This window comes from Bombina bombina, chromosome 1, assembly GCF_027579735.1.
Source record: "Bombina bombina isolate aBomBom1 chromosome 1, aBomBom1.pri, whole genome shotgun sequence".
NCBI lineage: Eukaryota > Metazoa > Chordata > Amphibia > Anura > Bombinatoridae > Bombina > Bombina bombina.
Genome location: NC_069499.1, coordinates 1533830830 through 1533852372, shown reverse-complemented (window position 1 = coordinate 1533852372; position 21543 = coordinate 1533830830). Strand labels below are relative to the sequence as shown.

General features: G+C 37.0%; 1 protein-coding gene across 1 annotated transcript in view; it reads right to left on the bottom strand.

Annotated features, from left to right (window-relative positions):
• Nucleotides 1-20087, bottom strand: part of LOC128666873 (myosin-6-like) — a 252421-nt gene extending 232334 nt beyond the window's left edge. Inside the window, exon 1 of the mRNA XM_053721680.1 lies at nt 19836-20087. Coding sequence (XP_053577655.1) covers nt 19836-20087 — 252 coding nt within the window. The remainder of the gene's footprint in view (nt 1-19835) is intronic.
• Between the last annotated feature and the right edge of the window lie 1456 nt (nt 20088-21543).

Sequence of the window (21543 nt, the reverse complement as noted above, 5' to 3'; positions counted from 1 at the left end):
CTACGTCACTAGCAACATTATTGAATGTATAGTAAATTGCCCCTTTAGGTTTATTTGTATATGAAATAACTCTATTTGCTCTTTAAAATCTCAAACCATTGTAATAAACTAAGCTTGCAGGAAAAGAAGACCTCATTATCTTATCTCTCTAAACACAAAAAAAAAATATTTTATCTATTTCTTTATACACAAATACCAATGCTTAGGGCAACTGAAAATTCACATTTTAACCCCTGGAGGATGCAGCTGCTCTCTCTTGTTTACGTAGATTTTTTAGAATAGGTTGTTTCAACAAACAAAAACAGCTATTTTAAATGATAAAATAAATATAAAGGAACTATTTTGTAAAGGGACACAAGTAAAAATTTAACTTTAATGATTCAGATAGAGCATGCAATTTTAAACAACTTTCCAATATACTTTCTTTAACAAAATGTGCACAGTCTTTTTATATTTATGAGTGACCAGCTCCAACTGAGCATGTGCAAGAATTCACAGAATATACGTATATGCATTTGTGATTGGCTGATGGGTGTCACATGATATAGGGGGAGTAGAAATAGACATAACTTTGAAATTTGTAAAAAAAATATATTCTACTATTAATTTGAAGTTCAAACTATGTGCTATTGCGTTGTCTTTTTATCATGCATGTGTTGATTATTCAAATCTGCTGTGTTTACTGGTCCTTTAACAATTCGGTGAATAAAATAGAACATTGGGAACACAGTACAGTGGGGGGAAAGTACAATACACTGTCCCTTTGTATTATCTCTGCCAGCTAATAATATGCTGAGAGAGTTTTTAATAGTTTAAATAATATCTGGTCAAAAGAAAAACTGTAGGAACATTTGGTGAAAGCGACGCTACGGATCAGACTAAATTTTGATCAAACACACTTAGAATTTTAAAGGGACACCCAAGTCAAAACGAATCCTTCATGATTCAGAAAGAACACACAATTGTAAGTATTGTTCCAATTTAATTCCATTATTACATTTTCCACAGTCTATTTATATGCACACTTTTTTACCTATGTGAAGTTGGCACCCCATGTTTGTAAAAACTGAATTAAAATATACCATTCGTTTGTGCTACGTTTGTGCTGATTTGTGCCGCAAAATCCAACGTTTGTGCCGGTTTGGTTTAGGAGATAATGCACATTATTTTTTCTGAAACCCCGCCCACTTTGCACCCCATTTATGCAATTTTAAAAACAAATATACCATTTGTTTGTGCTGTGTTTGTGCTGGTCTGTGCCGCAAAAACGAACGTTTGTGCCGGTTTGGTTTCGGAGATATAGCGCATTATGGCCTAGATTTGGAGTTTGGCGGTAAAAGGGCTGTTAACGCTCCGCAGGCTTTTTTCTGGCCGCACCATAAAATTAACTCTGGTATCGAGAGTTCAAACAAATGCTGCGTTAGGCTCCAAAAAAGGAGCGTAGAGCATTTTTACTGCAAATGCAACTCTCGATACCAGAGTTGCTTACGGACGCGGCCAGCCTCAAAAACGTGCTCGTGCACGATTCCCCCATAGGAAACAATGGGACTGTTTGAGCTGAAAAAAAACCTAACACCTGCAAAAAAGCAGCGTTCAGCTCCTAACGCAGCCCCATTGTTTCCTATGGGGAAACACTTCCTACGTCTGCACCTAACACTCTAACATGTACCCCGAGTCTAAACACCCCTAACCTTACACTTATTAACCCCTAATCTGCCGCCCCCGCTATCGCTGACCCCTGCATATTATTTTTAACCCCTAATCTGCCGCTCCGTAAACCACCGCAACCTACGTTATCCCTATGTACCCCTAATCTGCTGCCCTAACATCGCCGACCCCTATATTATATTTATTAACCCCTAATCTGCCCCCCTCAACGTCGCCGACACCTGCCTACACTTATTAACCCCTAATCTGCCGAGCGGACCTGAGCGCTACTATAATAAAGTTATTAACCCCTAATCCGCCTCACTAACCCTATCATAAATAGTATTAACCCCTAATCTGCCCTCCCTAACATCGCCGACACCTACCTTCAATTATTAACCCCTAATCTTCCGAGCGGAGCTCACCGCTATTCTAATAAATGTATTAACCCCTAACGCTAAGTCTAACCCTAACACTAACACCCCCATAACTTAAATATAATTTACATCTAACGAAATTAATTAACTCTTATTAAATAAATTATTCCTATTTAAAGCTAAATACTTACCTGTAAAATAAACCCTAATATAGCTACAATATAAATTATAATTACATTGTAGCTATTTTAGGATTAATATTTATTTTACAGGCAACTTTGTAATTATTTTAACCAGGTACAATAGCTATTAAATAGTTAAGAACTATTTAATAGTTACCTAGTTAAAATAATAACAAATTTACCTGTAAAATAAATCCTAACCTAAGATATAATTAAACCTAACACTACCCTATCAATAAAATAATTAAATAAAATACCTACAATTACCTACAATTAAACCTAACACTACACTATCAATAAATTAATTAAACACAATTCCTACAAATAAATACAATTAAATAAACTAGCTAAAGTACAAAAAATAAAAAAGAACTAAGTTACAAAAAATAAAAAAATATTTACAAACATAAGAAAAATATTACAACAATTTTAAACTAATTACACCTACTCTAAGCCCCCTAATAAAATAACAAAGCCCCCCAAAATAAAAAATTCCCTACCCTATTCTAAATTAAAAAAGTTACAAGCTCTTTTACCTTACCAGCCCTGAACAGGGCCCTTTGCGGGGCATGCCCCAAGAATTTCAGCTCTTTTGCCTGTAAAAGAATAAATACAATACCCCCCCCCCCCAACATTACAACCCACCACCCACATACCCCTAATCTAACCCAAACCCCCCTTAAATAAACCTAACACTAAGCCCCTGAAGATCTTCCTACCTTGTCTTCACCATACCAGGTTCACCGATCCGTCCTGGCTCCAACATCTTCATCCAACCCAAGCGGGGGTTGGCGATCCATCATCCGGTGCTGAAGAGGTCCAGAAGAGGCTCCAAAGTCTTCCTCCTATCCGGCAAGAAGAGGACATCCGGACCGGCAAACATCTTCTCCAAGCGGCATCTTCGATCTTCTTCCATCCGGTGCGGAGAGGGTCCATCTTGAAGCAGGCGACGCGGATCCATCCTCTTCTTCCGTTGTCTCCCGACTAATTATGGTTCCTTTAAGGGACGTCATCCAAGATGGCGTCCCTCGAATTCCGATTGGCTGATAGGATTCTATCAGCCAATCGGAATTAAGGTGGGAATTTTCTGATTGGCTGATGGAATCAGCCAATCAGAATCAAGTTCAATCCGATTGGCTGATCCAATCAGCCAATCAGATTGAGCTCGCATTCTATTGGCTGTTCCGATCAGCCAATAGAATGCGAGCTCAATCTGATTGGCTGATTGGATCAGCCAATCGGATTGAACTTGATTCTGATTGGCTGATTCCATCAGCCAATCAGAAAATTCCTACCTTAATTCCGATTGGCTGATAGAATCCTATCAGCCAATCGGAATTTGAGGGACGCCATCTTGGATGACGTCCCTTAAAGGAACCGTCATTAGTCGGGAGACAACGGAAGAAGAGGATGGATCCGCGTCGCCTGCTTCAAGATGGACCCGCTCCGCACCGGATGGAAGAAGATCGAAGATGCCGCTTGGAGAAGATGTTTGCCGGTCCGGATGTCCTCTTCTTGCCGGATAGGAGGAAGACTTTGGAGCCTCTTCTGGACCTCTTCAGCACCGGATGATGGATCGCCAACCCCCGCTTGGGTTGGATGAAGATGTTGGAGCCAGGACGGATCGGTGAACCTGGTATGGTGAAGACAAGGTAGGAAGATCTTCAGGGGCTTAGTGTTAGGTTTATTTAAGGGGGGTTTGGGTTAGATTAGGGGTATGTGGGTGGTGGGTTGTAATGTTGGGGGGGGGTATTGTATTTATTCTTTTACAGGCAAAAGAGCTGAAATTCTTGGGGCATGCCCCGCAAAGGGCCCTGTTCAGGGCTGGTAAGGTAAAAGAGCTTGTAACTTTTTTAATTTAGAATAGGGTAGGGAATTTTTTATTTTGGGGGGCTTTGTTATTTTATTAGGGGGCTTAGAGTAGGTGTAATTAGTTTAAAATTGTTGTAATATTTTTCTTATGTTTGTAAATATTTTTTTATTTTTTGTAACTTAGTTCTTTTTTATTTTTTGTACTTTAGCTATTTTATTTAATTGTATTTATTTGTAGCAATTGTGTTTAATTAATTTATTGATAGTGTAGTGTTAGGTTAATTGTAGGTAATTGTAGGTAGTTTATTTAATTATTTTATTGATAGGGTAGTGTTAGGTTTAATTATATCTTAGGTTAGGATTTATTTTACAGGTAAATTTGTTATTATTTTAACTAGGTAACTATTAAATAGTTCTTAACTATTTAATAGCTATTGTACCTAGTTAAAATAATTACCAAGTTGCCTGTAAAATAAATATTAATCCTAAAATAGCTACAATATAATTATAATTTATATTGTAGCTATATTAGGATTTATTTTACAGGTAAGTATTTAGCTTTAAATAGGAATAATTTATTTAATAAGAGTTAATTAATTTCGTTAGATGTAAATTATATTTAAGTTAGGGGGGTGTTAGTGTTAGGGTTAGACTTAGCTTTAGGGGTTAATCAATTTATTAGAATAGCGGTGAGCTCCGCTCGGAAGATTAGGGGTTAATAATTGAAGGTAGGTGTCGGCGATGTTAGGGAGGGCAGATTAGGGGGTTAATACTATTTATTATAGGGTTAGTGAGGCGGGTTAGGGGTTAATAACTTTATTATAGTAGCGCTCAGGTCCGCTCGGCAGATTAGGGGTTAATAAGTGTAGGCAGGTGTCGGCGACGTTGAGGGGGGCAGATTAGGGGTTAATAAATATAATATAGGGGTCGGTGGTGTTAGGGGTAGCAGATTAGGGGTACATAGGGATAACGTAGGTGGCGGCGCTTTGCGGTCGGAAGATTAGGGGTTAATTATTTTAAGTAGCTGGCGGCGACGTTGTGGGGGGCAGGTTAGGGGTTAATAAATGTAATACAGGGGTCGGCGTTGTTAGGGGCAGCAGATTAGGGGTACATAAGTATAACGTAGGTGGCGGTCGGCAGATTAGGGGTTAAACATTTTAATCGAGTGGCGGCGATGTGGGGGGGCCTCGGTTTAGGGGTACATAGGTAGTTTATGGGTGTTAGTGTACTTTAGGGTACAGTAGTTAAGAGCTTTATGAACCGGCGTTAGCCAGAAAGCTCTTAACTCCTGCTATTTTCAGGCGGCTGGAATTTTGTCGTTAGAGCTCTAACGCTCACTTCAGAAACGACTCTAAATACCGGCGTTAGGAAGATCCCATTGAAAAGATAGGATACGCAAATGGCGTAGGGGGATCTGCGGTATGGAAAAGTAGCGGCTGAAAAGTGAGCGTTAGACCCTTTAATCACTGACTCCAAATACCAGCGGGCGGCCAAAACCAGCGTTAGGAGCCTCTAACGCTGGTTTTGACGGCTACCGCCGAACTCCAAATCTAGGCCTTTATTTGCTGAAACTCTGCCCACTTTGCACCCCATGTTATGCAATTTTAAAAACAAATATACCATTCGTTTGTGCTGATTTGTGCCGCAAAAATGAACGTTTGTTCCGGTTTGATTTTGGAGATATTGTGCATTATGTGTACATATACTGTTTGATTCAAAAGTATTATCACAACTACAATGTTTGTAAGTACAAATAGAATTTTAAAACTTTGGGGTATACCAAAGAACAGATGTGACTTCCACACCAGAAAAAAATATTTAAGAACATGTGGGTGAGATTACATCCCTGGCAACTGGAAAAAAAAACCTGTTTCAGTTTTCTATGCAGTGCAGCAGTGTAGCTGCTCAGCGCAACAGTCTAGTTACGCTGCAAAGAAAACTAGTGAGACAATTTTTTCCCCATCGCCAGGGATGTAATGCCCCCCTAAATGTTTAAAAAAAAAAAAAAAAAAGCGACTAAAAAAAGAATTGACTTATATAAGAAAACTTGCTTGAGTGCTTTTAAGCGCTTGTTAAATCTAAGCAAGTTAATATTGGGCTGTCTGTGGTTAACATGACATTACAGGCGATTAATATGGCAACAAAGAGGTTAAATTGGCTAAAAGAGGTTTATTAGGCCTAATGGGGTTGAAGAGGTCTTTACTGCAATTTAATTGAAAATTTCCTTTTTCAATTAAGTAGTGGGTTTCTACTTATTCACTTTGCAGTTAAATTACTTAAAGGGACACTAAACCCAAACATTTTCTTTCATGATTTAAGAAGAGAATACAATTTTAAATTACATTCCAGTTTACTTCTATCTAATTTGCTTAATTCTTTAGATATCCTTTTTTGAAGAAATAGCAATGCACATGGGTGAGCCAATCACACGAGGCATCTGTGCATCTACCAATCAGCAGCTACTGATCATATCTAGATATGCTTTCAGCAAAGAATATCAAGAAAATTAAGCAAATTAGATGATAGAAGTAAATTGGAAAGTTGTGTACAATTGCATGCTCTTTCTAAATCATGAAAGAAAAAATGTGGGTTTCATATCCCTTTAAAGGGACACTGAACCCAATTTTTTCTATTGTGATTCAGATAGAGCATGAAATTGTAAGCAACTTTACTCCTATTATCAAATTTTCTTCATTCTCTTGGAATCTTTATTTGAAATGCAAGAATGTAAGTTTAGATGCCGGCCCATTTTTGGTAAACAACCTGGGTTGTCCTTGCTGATTGGTGGATAAATTCATCCACCAATAAAAAAGTGCTATCCAGAGTTCTGAACCCAAAAAAATCTTAGATGCCTTCTTTTTCAAATAAAAATAGCAAGAGAATAAATAAAATTTGATAATAGGAGTAAATTTGAAAGTTGCTTAAAATTGCATGCGCTATCTGAATCACGAAAGAAAAAAATTGGGTTCAGTGTCCCTTTAAGCTATGGTTTGGGCTTCTTCCAATCCATTACTCTTCAATAACCCCATGTATGCCGTATAAACCGGCATGTTACCATGTTAATCCTTTAATGCCCAGGGCCGGATTTACATTTCGGGTGCCCACCGGCACAGAGTGCACTAAACAGAGCACATCCCCCTTGTTTTCTGTTACCGGCGGCTTCCGTGGTGCCAGTGAAACGCCTGCCTGTTCTGGACAGACTTTTTAATAGGCAGCCTACACCGAGGTCCCTCTCTGCCCCCACGGAAGCCGCCGGTCATGGAAAAGAAGGAGGTGCGCTCTGAATAGTGTTCTTTATAGAGCACACCCTCCTTGTTGTTGCCGCTGTTCTGTTGAATTAATTGACAGAACACCAGCAATTAGGCACGCCTCCCCTCTATGGAGGGCGCCTGTGGGCACATGCCTACTCTGCCTCATTACAAATCTGGCGCTGTAAATGCCACAATATTAACCCTCTTACATTTTACTTTCTGGTGCAGTGTTAAAGGGACAGTATACACCAATTTTCATATAACTGCATGTAATAGACACTATTATAAAGAATAATATGCACAGATACTGATATAAAAATACGGTATAAAACCATTAAAAAACTTACTTAGATGCTTCCAGTTTAGCTCTGTTTAAAAGGTTACTGGAGCACCCATTGCAAGTGGGAAATATCCGACACTCCCCCTCCCCCTTCCTTTGCATATGAAAAGACCCTTTACACAAACAGAAGCAAGGTGGAGTAGGTATACTTTGGTATTCTCCTAAAACTTTGGGGCTTGGTTAGGAGTCTCAAAATCAGAGCAATGTTATTTAAGAATAAGCAAAAACTATCAGTTTTTAAAAATCAAAACAAAACAACAACTTTATGGGCTATATAAATAGATCATCTACAAAACATTTATGCAAAGAAAAATGAGGGTATAATGTCCCTTTAATCACTGGTGTTCTATATTCGTTTTTGCGGCACAAATCAGCACAAACACAGCACAAACAATCGGTATATTTGCTTTTAAAATTGAATAACATGGGGTGCAAAGTGGGCAGGGTTTCATAAAAAAAAATGCACTATATCTCCGAAACCAAAACGGCACAAACGTTGGTTTTTGCAGCACAGATCAGCACAAATGCAGCACAAACGAATGGTATATTTTAATTCAGTTTTTACAAACATGGGGTGCCAACTTCACATAGTCACTTTTTTAGGCCCCAGGTCCTACTGAGCATGTGCACAAGCTCACAGGGTATACGTATACTAGTCTGCGATTGGCTGATGTCTGTCACATGATACAGGGGGTCCAAAAATGGGAGAAAAATAAATTTACCAGAATGGGAGAAAAATACATTTGCCAGATTTTTTTTTTTTTTACTGCTTTTGTGAAATTCACAGTAAGTGTTATTGCATTATTTTTTTATTATGCACTTTTATTTATGCAATCCTACTGTATTTATTCTTGATCATGAGCCTGGAAGGATACTGCCAAGTGCCTGTGGAAGAAACATACCTTTATTTATAACCCTGGTTTTGTGTGACACTTGACTAATTAAGTAGTTAAAAGCTTGTATTTGTTAAATAATGTTCAAATAAGAATTTAATATTTACACCAGAGAAAGTCTGTTACCTTATCAATGATTGACCTGGAGTTTAGAAAAGTTGAATAACACTATACAGAAAACTCAGAACATATGGTATAAAGTAAGTGTGCTTTAGAAAACCAATACAAAACACAGCACTTCAAAATTCAAAACGTTAAAATACTGTAATGCATTGTAGGATTTTTAATTATCCATTTTATTTTTATTACCCAAGAAGCATTCCAAAGATCTAGAATCTTTGCTTTTTAACAATTTATGTACTAAATCTGAGTTTGTTATATTTTTAGTTTGTAATATGTGTTTTCGCTAAAGATAGATAGATAGATAGATAGATAGATAGATATGCATGCATGCATGTTCGGCAAAGGAAAGCTTAACCCCTTAGTGACCAGTGCACTTTTCCATTTGATGACCGTTTGGAACCAGGGCTATTTTTACATTTCTGTTGTGTTTGTGTTTAGCTGTAATTTTCCTCTTACTTATTTACTGTACCCACACATATTATATACCGTTTTTCTCGCTATTAAATGGACTTTCTAAAAATAATTTTTTTTCATCAGATCTTATCATTTACTATAAAAAAAATATAAAATATGATGAATAAATTGAAAAAAACACTCTTTTTCGAAATTTGACCCCCAAAATCTGTTAAACATCTAAAAACCACCAAAAAACAACCATGCTAAATCATTTCTAAATTTTGTCCTGAGTTTAGAAATACCCAATGTTTAAATGTTCTTTGCTTTTTTTGCAAGGTATAGGGCAATAAGTACAAGCAGCACTTTGCTATTTCCAAACCATTTTTTTTCTCCAAAATTAACAATAGTTACATTGGAACACTGATATCTGTCAGGAATCCCTGAATATCCCTTGACATATATATATATTTTTAGTAGACAACCCTAAGTATTGATCTAGGCCCATTTTGGTATATTTCATGCCACCATTTCACTGCCAAATGTGATCAAATAAAAAAAAAAAATGTTAATTTTTTCACAAACTTTTTCACAAACTTTAGGTTTCTCACTGAAATTATTTACAAACAGTTTGTGCTATTATGGCATAAATGGTTGTAAATGCTTCTCTGTGATCCCCTTTGTTCAGAAATAGCAGACTTATATGGCTTTGGCTTTGCTTTTTGGTAATTAGAAGGCCGCTTAATGCCGCTGTGCACCAAACGTGTATTATGCCCAACAGTGAAGGGGTTAATTAGGGAGCTTGTAGGGTTAATTTTAGCTTTAGTGTAGTAGACAACCCAAAGTTTTGATCTAGGCCCATTTTGGTATATTTCATGCCACCATTTCACCGCCAAATGCGATCCCCTTTGTTCAGAAATAACAGACATATATGGCTTTGGCATTGCTTTTTGGTAATTAGAAGGCCGCTAAATGCCACTGCGCACCAAACTTGTATTATGCCCAGCAGTGAAGGGGTTAATTAGGTAGCTTGTAGGGTTAATTTTAGCTTTAGTGTAGAGATCAGCCTCCCACCTGACACATCCCACCCCCTGATCCCTCCCAAACAGCTCTCTTCCCTCCCTCACCCCATCTTAAGTCCTGTCAGAAAGTCTGCCAGTACTAAAAAAAGGCTTTTTTTTTGTATTCATATTCAGCAGTGATGGATCCCCCCTTAGCCCCCAACCTTCCTGACCCCCCATACAGTTCTCTAACCCTCCCCCCTGCTACAGAGTGGCCCTCTCTGCATCGGTAGGTAAAAACGGTATTGCAGTGATGCCTCAATATCGATGGCATCACTGCAATACCTTAAAAGTGCCTGGAAGCGATCACAATCGCTTCCACCGCTTGAAACCCCAGTGGACGTGCCAGGCACGTCGTCCTTGGTCACTAATTGACACCCCATGTAGGACGTGCCTGGCACATCCTCGGTCATTAAGGGCTTAAAGGGATATGATACCCAAATGTTCAAGCACATGAAACTGGTGCAGCATAGCTATAAAAAGCTGACTAGAAAAAAACACCTGAACATCTGTATGTAAAAAAGGAAGATATTTTACTACAAGTTTCCTAAGTATTCACACCCCACTGTAAAGAGACTTTAAGCAGCCAGTCAGGATGTTTGTCCCAGGTCAAGCTAGGGAGTGTGCATCTGTCATGTGTAGGCACAGTCTTTTTTTTTTTTAATTTAAAGGGATAGTAAAGTCCAAATTAATCTTTCTTTCTTTCATAATTCAGATAGGGCATGTAATTTTCTAATTTACTTTTATCATCAAATTTGCTTTGTTCTCTTGGTATTATTAGTTGAAAGCTAAACCTAGGTAGGCTCATTTGCTAATTTATAAACCCTTGAAGGCCTCCTCTTATCTGAATGCATTTGACAGCTTTTCACAGCTAGAGGGCGACGTTTCAGTCAGCACTTATTGTCTGAAATGCAATTCTGTCAAAAGATCTGAGATAAGGGGGTAGTCTGCAGAGGCTTAGATAAAAGATAATTACAGAGGTAAAAAGTATCGGCTAGATTACAAGTTGTGCATTAGGCTTAAAAAGCAGAGTCCCAACACTGCTTTTTAACGCCCGCTGGTATTACGAGTCTTGCAGGTTCAGGTGTACCGCTCACTTTTTTGTCCAGACTTGGAAATACCGCAAATACACTTACGTAAATTGCGTATCCTCTTTTTTCAATGGGACTTGCGTAGCGCCGGTATTACGAGTCTAACAAAAAGTGAGCGGTACACCTTCTCCTGTCAAGCCTGGTACCACATTTTAAAGTCAGTAGTTAAGAGTTTTACACTACAATGCCGTAGCATAAAACTCTTAACTAAAGTGCTAAAAAGCACACTAACACCCATAAACTACCTATTAACACCTAAACCGAGGCCCCCCAAATCGCAAACACTAAAATTAAAATTTTAACCCCTAATCTGCCGAACCGGACATCGCCGCCACTATAATAAATATATTAACCCCTAAACCGCTGCACTCCCGCCTCGCAAACATTAGTTAAATATTATTAACCCCTAATCTGCCGTCCCTAACATCGCCGACCCCTACCTACATTTATTAACCCCTAATCTGCCGCCCCAACGTCGCCGCCACTATACTAAAGTTATTAACCCCTAAATCTAAATCTGATCCAATCAGCCAATAGAATGCGAGCTCAATCCTATTGGCTGATTGGATCAGCCAATAGGATTTTTTATACCTTAATTCCGATTGGCTGATAGAATTCTATCAGCCAATTGGAATTGAAGGGACGCCATCTTGGATGATGTCACTTAAAGGTACCTTCATTCTGTGATAGCCGTCTATTGAAGAGGATGCTCCACGTCGGATGTCTTGAAGATGGACCCGCTCCGCGCCGGATGGATGAAGATAGAAGATGCCGTCTGGATGAAGACCTCTGCCCGTCTGGAGGACCACTTTGCCCGGCTTGGATGAAGACTTCTCCCGGCTTCGTTGAGGACTTCAGCCCGGTTGTATGAAGACTTCTCCCGGTAAGGTGATCTTTAAGGGGTTAGTGTTAGGTTTTTTTAAGGGGATATTGGGTGGGTTTTAGAGTAGGGTTGGTTGTGTGGGTGGTGGGTTTTAATGTTGGGGGGGATTTGTAATTTTGTTTACAGGTAAGAGAGCTTATTACTTTGGGGCAATGCCCCGCAAAAGGCCCTTTTAAGGGCTATTTGTAATTTAGTGTAGGTTAGGGCGTTTTTTTATTTTGGGGGGGCTTTTTATTTTGTTAGGGGGATTAGATTAGGTGTAATTAGTTTATTATTTTCTGTAATTTAGTGTTTTTTTTGTACTTTAGATAATTTTATTTAATGTTATTAAATTGTATTTAATTTAGGGAATTAATTTAATTATAGTGTAGTGTTAGGTGTAATTGTAACTTAGGTTAGGTTTTATTTTACAGGTAACTTTGTATTTATTTTAGCTAGGTAGTTATTAAATAGTTGATATCTATTTAATAACTATTCTACCTAGTTAAAATAACTACAAACTTGTCTATAAAATAAAAATAAACCCTAAGCTAGATATAATGTAACTATTAGTTATATTGTAGCTAGCTTAGGGTTTATTTTACAGGTAAGTATTTAGTTTCAAATAGGAAAAATTTAGTTAATTATAGTAATTTTATTTAGATTTATTTTAATTATATTTAAGTTAGGAGGTGTTAGGTTAAGGGTTAGACTTAGGTTTAGGGGTTAATAACTTAATATAGTGGCAGCGAAGTTGGCGGCAGATTAGGGGTTAATAAATGTAGGTAGGTGGCGTCGATGTCGGGGGCTGCATATTAGAGGTTAATAAGTGTAAGATTAGGGGTGTTTAGACTTGGGGCTCATGTTAGGGTGTTAGGTATAGACATAACTTTTATTTCCCCATAGGAATCAATGGGGCTGCGTTAAGGAGCTTTATGCTGCTTTTTTGCAGGTGTTAGACTTTTTTTCAGCCGGCTCTCCCCGTTGATTCCTATGGGGAAATCGTGCACGAGCACATTACACCAGCTCACCGCTAACGTAAGCAGCGCTGGTATTGGAGTGCGGTAAGGAGCAAAATTTTGCTCAACGCTCACTTCTTGTCTTGTTTGTAAAAACCCGCAATACCAGCTCTGTCTGTAAGTGAGCAGTGAGCATAAACTGCTCGTTAGCACCGCATAGCCTCTAACGCAACACTCGTAATCTAGGTGCTTGGGAATTGTAAATATAGGGAATATCTATCTTTTTAAACAATAAAATGTTTGGTGTTTACTATCCCTTTAAGTAAGTTTTATAAAATATCATAAGATCACAGAAAATGCAAATCATTACCTCAGCACTGCTGGTGCCTATTGGCACTTTTTTTTTTTAACTTGCAGCAGTTGAAATATAACTGTTTACACAGCACTTACTCTGGTGAGCTGCAGCAATTTTGAGGTAAAATATCTTCTTTTTTTACATAGAGATGCTCAGGTGATATTTTCTTGTCAGCTTTTTACAGTTATACTGCATCAGTTTCAAGTGATTTATCTTATGAGTATTATAGGGACGAAACAAAAAATAACACTACAGGAATGTAAATACTGTGATTTTTAAATGCAGTTTGGATAGTGCACTTTTTAAAACAGCACACTTATAGGGCTAGATTACAAGTGGAGCACAATTTTAACTTGCTCTCGTAAAGGGGCAAATTTGCTAAATTTTGCTAAATTTGTTAAATAACCAGACATTGCAAGTGGCTGGTTAATGCTTCCACAAACTCACGGAAACACTTTGCGCAATTAACCAGAGGTCAGACCTCTGGTTAATAAAAAAATGTGCTCCAATTGCCCCAAAATAAAGTGGAAAGTAGTTTACTTACAAAAATAAAGATCAGGCAAAGCCGGCAACGCCAAATTTTGCGCTGGTTTGGTATCACATATACGGCATAACACAGAAGTTACGCTCGTATATTTCACCCTTCGGCCGTAGTTTTTTGGCCCATAGAATGATATACCAAACCCGCGCAGTTTGGTATCCAATATACAGCGTAAGGACTTATGTGACGAAAATGGAGAAATCTTACTCCATTTTCACCTCGCCACAAAATACAGGCATAGTAAGCCTTACGCTGAGTATTGGAGCCCCGTAACTCCCTAAACTGCCTGCAAAATAAAACCTAACACCTAACGCATGCGCAATGTCTATCTACCTGTCAACCGCAATCCCCCGCGGCAATCCCTAATAAAGTGTTTAACCCCTAAACTGCCACTCCCGGACCCCACCACCACCTACATTATATATATTACCCCCTAATCTGATCCCCCTACATCGCCGCCACCTACATTATATGTATTAACCCCTAATCTGATCCCCCTACACCGCCCCCACCTACATTATATGTATTAACCCCTAATCTGATCCCCCTACTCCGCCGCCACCTACATTATATGTATTACCCCCTAATCTGATCCCCCTACCCCGCCGCCACCTACATTACCTATATTAACCCCTAATCTGAGCCCCCTACCCCGCCGCCACCTATTTTAAATATATTACCTCCTAATATGATCCCCCTACACCGCCGCCACCTATATTAAATGTATTAACCCCTAATCTAATCCCCCTACACCGCCACCACCTATATTAAATATATTAACCCCTAATATGATCCCCCTACACTGCCGCCACCTATATTAAATTTATTAACCCCAATCTAATCCCCCTACACCGCCGCCACCTACCGTATATTAAATATATTAACCACTAAACCTAAGTCTAACCCTAACACCCCCTAATTTAATTATTATTGAAATAAATCTAAATAATATTAACTAAATTATTCCTATTTAAAACTAAATACTTACCTATAAAATAAACCCTAAGATAGCTACAATATAATTAATAATTACATTGTAGCTATTTTAGGGTTTATATTTATTTTACAGGTAACTTTGTATTTATTTTAACTAGGTACAATAGCTATTAAATAGTTAATAACTATTTAATAGCTACCTAGTTAAAATAATTACCAAATTACTTGTAAAATAAATCCTAACCTAAGTTACCATTACACCTAACACTACACTATCAATAAATTAATTAAATAAACTACAATTATCTCAACTAAAATACAATTAAATACACTAAACTATATTACAAAATCAAACAAACACTAAATTACAAAAAATAAAAAAAGATTACAAGAATTTTAAGCTAATTACACCTAATCTAAGCCCCCTAATAAAATAAAAAAGCCCCTCAAAATAATAAAATTTCCCTACCCTAAACTAAATTACAAAAGTAATCAGCTCTATTACCAGCCCTGTAGATATAATTTTACTACTAATCAAATTTTCTTTAAATAATTCTGTAAAAAAAACACCAAACAAAACAAGTTCACTAATAAATCATTATATTTAGATATTGAGCTATAGCTTATTTCTCCAACATTGGTGTGTCCGGTCCACGGCGTCATAAGGGCCCAATGTTCAATACTTCCCTGGGTCAGACATAAAAAAACACACTCTCAGGGGCGGCCCTCAGGGAATATTTAAAAAAAAAAAGTCTGTCCCTGTGAGTTGCAAGATGTCTCCCATAAAAAGTAATGGAGTTTGGTGGAAAAGGGAAACTTCACTGTGGGGAGCAAAGTTAGCTGGGAACAGGGGCTGACTTACAAAATGAAATACTGAAGCTAAGACATATTGAATTACCCTGTTTTCAGTGTATAGTATTTTACATTCACCTCTATTTTCGTATGCATGTATTTTAATCTGAGGATAATAAGTGTTTTGAGTAGTTTGAAATAATCTTGCAACTTTTACTTTTTGTGAAAAAACAGTGAGAACTGCAGGGGAAAGTGTTTATAGAATACACCACTTCAGCCTATTAGAGTAGAAACTCATTTTACAATAAGGAAAAAAATATGCTTTGAATTTCAAAGTATTTTTTGCATGTGCAGTGTTATTATGATTTCTACAGTTTTGCAGAACAATTTGATCACAATTTATAATGCATATATATAAGCTGCCTCATCAGTCCTCCCTCAAGCAATTGTATAAAGGCAAATTTTAAAATTAGGGGCAATGCTTTGAGATGCTTGTCATTGTTATCCCAATCAGCTTACAGCTGGACAGACACAAGCCCCTTGGAAGCTGGACAGACACAAGCCCCTTGGAAGCGGTATAGATACAATCCCTTTGGAAACTGGATAGACACAAGCCCCTTGGAAGCGGGATAGATACAGCCCCTTGGAAGCTGGACAGACACAAGCCCCTTGGAAGCTGGACAGACACAAGCCCCTTTGAAGCTGGACAGACACAAGACCTTTTATTTCAAAGAGGAGGCCTGTCTCTTTCCAATAAGGGGTTTCACGTCCCTCTATGTATTGTGGGGTGAGAGAGGAGCTACCCCACCCCTCATGATTTTGTTTCATGTGCCTACATCTCTTTCAGCTGATCCCCGTTGTCAAAGTGATAACCTGATTGGCTACTGGGTATGCAATCCTTGATTTGTTAAAGAGCCGCTGGGCCTCCTCCCTTCTTGCAAAATAGAAATCACTTGCATTACTTTGGAGGTTATATGGGGATACTTAAAGATTACCCTAAAAGTAATCTAGTAGACAGATGATTTTTATTCCTCCTCATTAATAAAATACAGTAATGTTTATTTTAGGGTGACAGAATTCCTTTTAAAGCCCAGATCGCCATTAAAGTCTAGTTGTAGATAGATTATTGTAATTAGTATCATATTACGCCATTACCTAAAGGTGTATGAGACCCCTCACTTAATTTAGGGCAATCCCCTATATCCTTAAATGTGAACTGTGTTGTATGTTCTCTTTTGGAGATAGGGGCCATTACTAACCTTAGAGTGAATGCATTAGGTAGGCAATTGCCACTTTTGTAGCAATTACTCATTATTGAAAAGTGTATGAGGCTATTATTTATCCTCTTTTCAACCTGGGGTCTTACATACTTCTGTGTTCTATGTGAGATGGTAGGGTCTCTAACAAGACCCTCATCAAAAACATCTCAGTTTCCTAAATAGGTCACAAATTACAGGAGGTGTGATCTTTGATTCAAAAGAGAATAGATTAAGGTACTTTGCAATAGCTCCCTCTTCCCATTTTAAATTACCTAGTTTTGAGGGAGGCAGGTGATCACCAATCTTAACACTTGCCTTCTGCATACTAGAGGGACAAGTGACCCCTCATTTGCACACACATTGGGTGGGAGAAAAGCCATTTAGCTGCATTTATTGTAACATTTATGGCAATTACTAGAATTTTACAGAGGCATGAAACCCCTAATTTCAAAGGGTTGACCCCCTTTTTCCATTGCATCTCCTTGAAAGTGATCTTGGGGCTGATATTTGGGATTTGAAAGTCCCTTCCACAAGTAGCTTCAATAGCAAGGAGGTCCCTTAGGAATCTCATGCCCATCTAGGTGATACAAGATTGATAGAGGATCTTGATAAGAGCCATACTCCCTTGCTTAAACCTATATGTGCCTAGTACCATAAGAGTTCACTGTTTTTATAGCAATCAGTTGCATCAAATGTGTATGCCCTAGTGTGGGAACTGAGATAGGAACTCAGTAAAAGGCCACATAATTTAAACAGCAATGAGGAAGTACCTCTGTCTCTAGGCCCTGCCTCATTTAAAAGAACAAGAAACCCCAACATTTTCTTACATTATTTGGATAGAACATACAATTTTAAACAACTTTCCAATTTACTTCCATTATCAAATGTGCTTTGTTCTCTTGTTATCCTTTACTGAAGGAACAGCGTTGCACTACTGACAGCAAGATGAACATATTTAGTCAGCCAATCACAAACGACAAATGTGTGCAGGCACCAATTAGCAGCAGCTCCCACTAGTGTAGAATATATGCATATTCTTTTTTTTAATAAGGGATACCAAGAGAATAGAGCACATTTGAAAATAGAAGTGAATTTATAAGTGTCTTATAATTACATGCTCTATCAGAATCATGCAAGTTGAATCTTGAATTTCCTATCCCTCTAATTTAATCCCATTATTCATGAACTTGCTAAAACTTGTTGCCAGTTCATAGGAAAACATCAAATGTGAAGAAACCTCTATGCCTTTTTCATTTTTTCCTAGTATACAACCATAAAGAGGTTGACATTGCCCCATATATCAAGTTGTGGACAGACAAACACTAATTTGGCCACGCCCCCTGCTCTCTCACAACCAATTATCAATCATTGCAGACAGGACTGTCTGGAATATTTTAACTCTGCCAACCTTGACATTGTGGAGAGGTTAATCAGCAGCAATCTTAACTAACATAATATGATCTGAGGCTGAATTTACATCTTGATAAATAGAGTCTATTGCATCATCATTTGCATCCAAGTGTTTAAAACAGCAAATTAGTTTCTCCAAATTTCTAAATTCCTAGTAGGGATAATCTGTATACTGAATGTGTGGTAAGAGTATAAAGCAATTTCACTCATGGGTTTTTGGCAGAAAATGCAACAAACCTCTGAAAATGATACATGTGAAGCACCAGAATAATTTGTTTCGGACGAATCATTCTGAAAAATGAGTTTTTCAGAATATTCGTTTGCTGCACTATTTGCCACTGAATATTCTGTAACATTTACATTAGTTTTCTTTAAAAAGAATGTAAATCTTTCTTTACTGCAAGTAAAAAACGTATCACCTGTATTGTTATACTTATCTATAGCGCGCTGGGTGAGCTGTGTTAATACGAGGCTTAGCATGGCGTATAACATGGAGCCTGCGCTAAAGGACCTTCCCTTTTAAAGAATAATATGGGATCCACCCCCCTAAGATTCCTGATAGTGCGGCCCTGGGCTCTGTAAATAAGTATCAGGATTAGCGCGGCTCCCCAGCGCGCAATAGGTAAACATTTAACCTTTTAAATCTAATTTAAAGGAAACTAATGTATGCTAATAAAAATCATTAGTATATATTTATTTTCTTTAAATTAGGTGCATACATTTGGATATTTGTTTTGTGAAAACAAAATGAATATTTGTATTTTCGTTAGGAATATGCATTTGTAACAAAACAAATGCACATTTCTACTTGAATCTTTATTGCATATACTAATGATCTACTACGCACATAATGATGATACCACCTCTCTGTCTTTACAGTTTTTAGGTGTAGTAATAATCAAAATACTGTTTCCCCTCTGTAGTAACTGACAGTGACAAGTAAAATCCAAAAATGCAGGCAAATATTAAGTTCCAATTCTGAATAATCAGTGTTTTAAAGCTCAAACTAACATTGGAATTTTCCATTTAAAAAAAGAATGTATCAAAATGTATGAATGTGCTTTGTTCTTTTGAAAAATTTATATTCCTGTGCTAAACAAATCCATTTTTTTAATGTGAAAGTTCTCCTTATCAGCAGTAAGTCCCGTAACTACTCATTTTCTTGGAAAAGAAATACTGGCTATGATAATTAGCATAAATTTGAGTGCCTAATTAAGCAACATAATTCAAAACCTAAAGCTGATTTAAATGTATAATTTATTTCCTATTAGACATCCCACAATAATAAAAGTAATTTCACCAAAATAGCACATTTATTTCTACGTTTATTCTTTATTATTTTTACCTGAACATTAAAAATAATGGTCATGCCTTTGAATACTGACTGCCATTTCATTACTTAATAGCTTATAATTATTTTTTCTTTTCCTTAAACTGTATCAAAATCACAAACTGTGTGTGCAAAACTGGCATTTCTATTTTGGCAACCAAATAGTTAACTATATGTATTTTAAATGATGTTTTGAATTTAGAATTGAAAGTATAACATACCTGCTCTCCCTTTGAAGTGAGAGTGTTTGGTTCTTCAGCAACTTCCTTAGAGTTTAAGATTTTGGCTTCTGATGTGCTAGTTGGATCTCTCAGCTGTTCTGAACTTTCTGAAGTTTCCACCTTAATCTCCAAGTGATGATTTACTTCCAATATTTGTGTATTCTGTTCTGCACACCCCAGTAGTTTTTCCTGCTTCTGCGAAGACAATATACAGCTGTTAGCTTCTTGGGTTTCTGGTACTGTAGAAGCCATTAGCCTGTGAAGTTTAATCTAGCAGAACCAAAGTCCGATACAAAAAAAACTTTTAGCTTAAAAACACATCTCAAATGCTATATTTTCCCATTTAAAATAATTATCCTTTCATCATATTTATTAATCGATGAATAGAAAAATATTTTGTGAGCTGCAATGAAATAAAATGCAGTATTTTTTTCTTTCCCATGCAATAAATTCAGTCAAAATGCTAAAAATAAAATGTCTTGGATTTTTCTCTATTTATGGTGTGAGAAGAGTTCTTTCATACTGAATGTCTAAAAGCAGAGTAGCAAAACTTTTTCAAAACAACTTACCTAATTGTCTCAAGAACGTGGAACCGATTGCCACTACTTGATGAAATCCCAGTGCATATTTTTTCCTTAAAAGTGCCTGGCTTGTTTCTAATAACAATGACGTTCTATTTGCCCTGCAAGTCTTCAGTCTTGGAAAATGGCCAACAAAGAAAAAAAAAAAAAAAAAAAAGATCCCCTTTAAGCACAATTACATTTTTTTTTTAAAAGTCTTTGGCAGGTTGAAATCAGCAGAAGAAAAGGATGAATCTAATTCATTATAAGCTAAGTGTGCTAAAAATGCAACCCTTTTTGTCTTGTAGCTTTGAAATGATCTTTTGATCTGTTTTATGTAGAAAACTCTGTGAGACTTTATATGTCTTTAGAACAAATTGCCAGCTTCCTCCTATGAATAGTAATATTTAAGCTCTGGGAAGAAAGTCAATGATTTACTTTGCTCTGTCTTAATGGTGCTTGACTATCAATACTATAAGTTAGGACATGCATGGTGAAACACTACATATAACTGCAGAAGCTAATGTTGGCGTATCCTCCCAGGATATTATACTCTCCTGCAAACGCAAGCTTTATTTGGTCACCAGGCCTTGTCTGATGTAAAACTTCTTTTATTGAATGTGTTTAAAATTCCATATTGTCTAAACAGTAAATAACATGTATTAACATGTAATGCAAATAGTTTTGTATTCATTCCCAATTTATTGAGAATATAATCCACATTCACTGGATTTTCAAACAAATTAATAAATATTAACACTCTAAGTGACAGGATGGAGCAAACACCACTGTCTCAGACCCCTTTGTGTGAAATATTGATATATATGTACTGTATATTTATAGTGTGGGACATGATAAGCAATAAAGCAACATGCATATTTCAAATTGAAAGTGAAAAGGTCAAACTCAAACAGAATTTGCACTCGGGTTAGCATGAGAGAAGACCTCACTTAAAATGTAAGCACAACAAAACATAAATACATTAAAATAAAGTATTACTTATATATACAGTTTCTGATAAAAATGATTCATTTAAATATTAACACATATTTTTATAAGGGTTAAAAGGTAAATGTTAAATGACAAGGTATCTGACTGGAAAGGGCTATAATGTGTGTGTGTGTATATATATATATATATATATATAT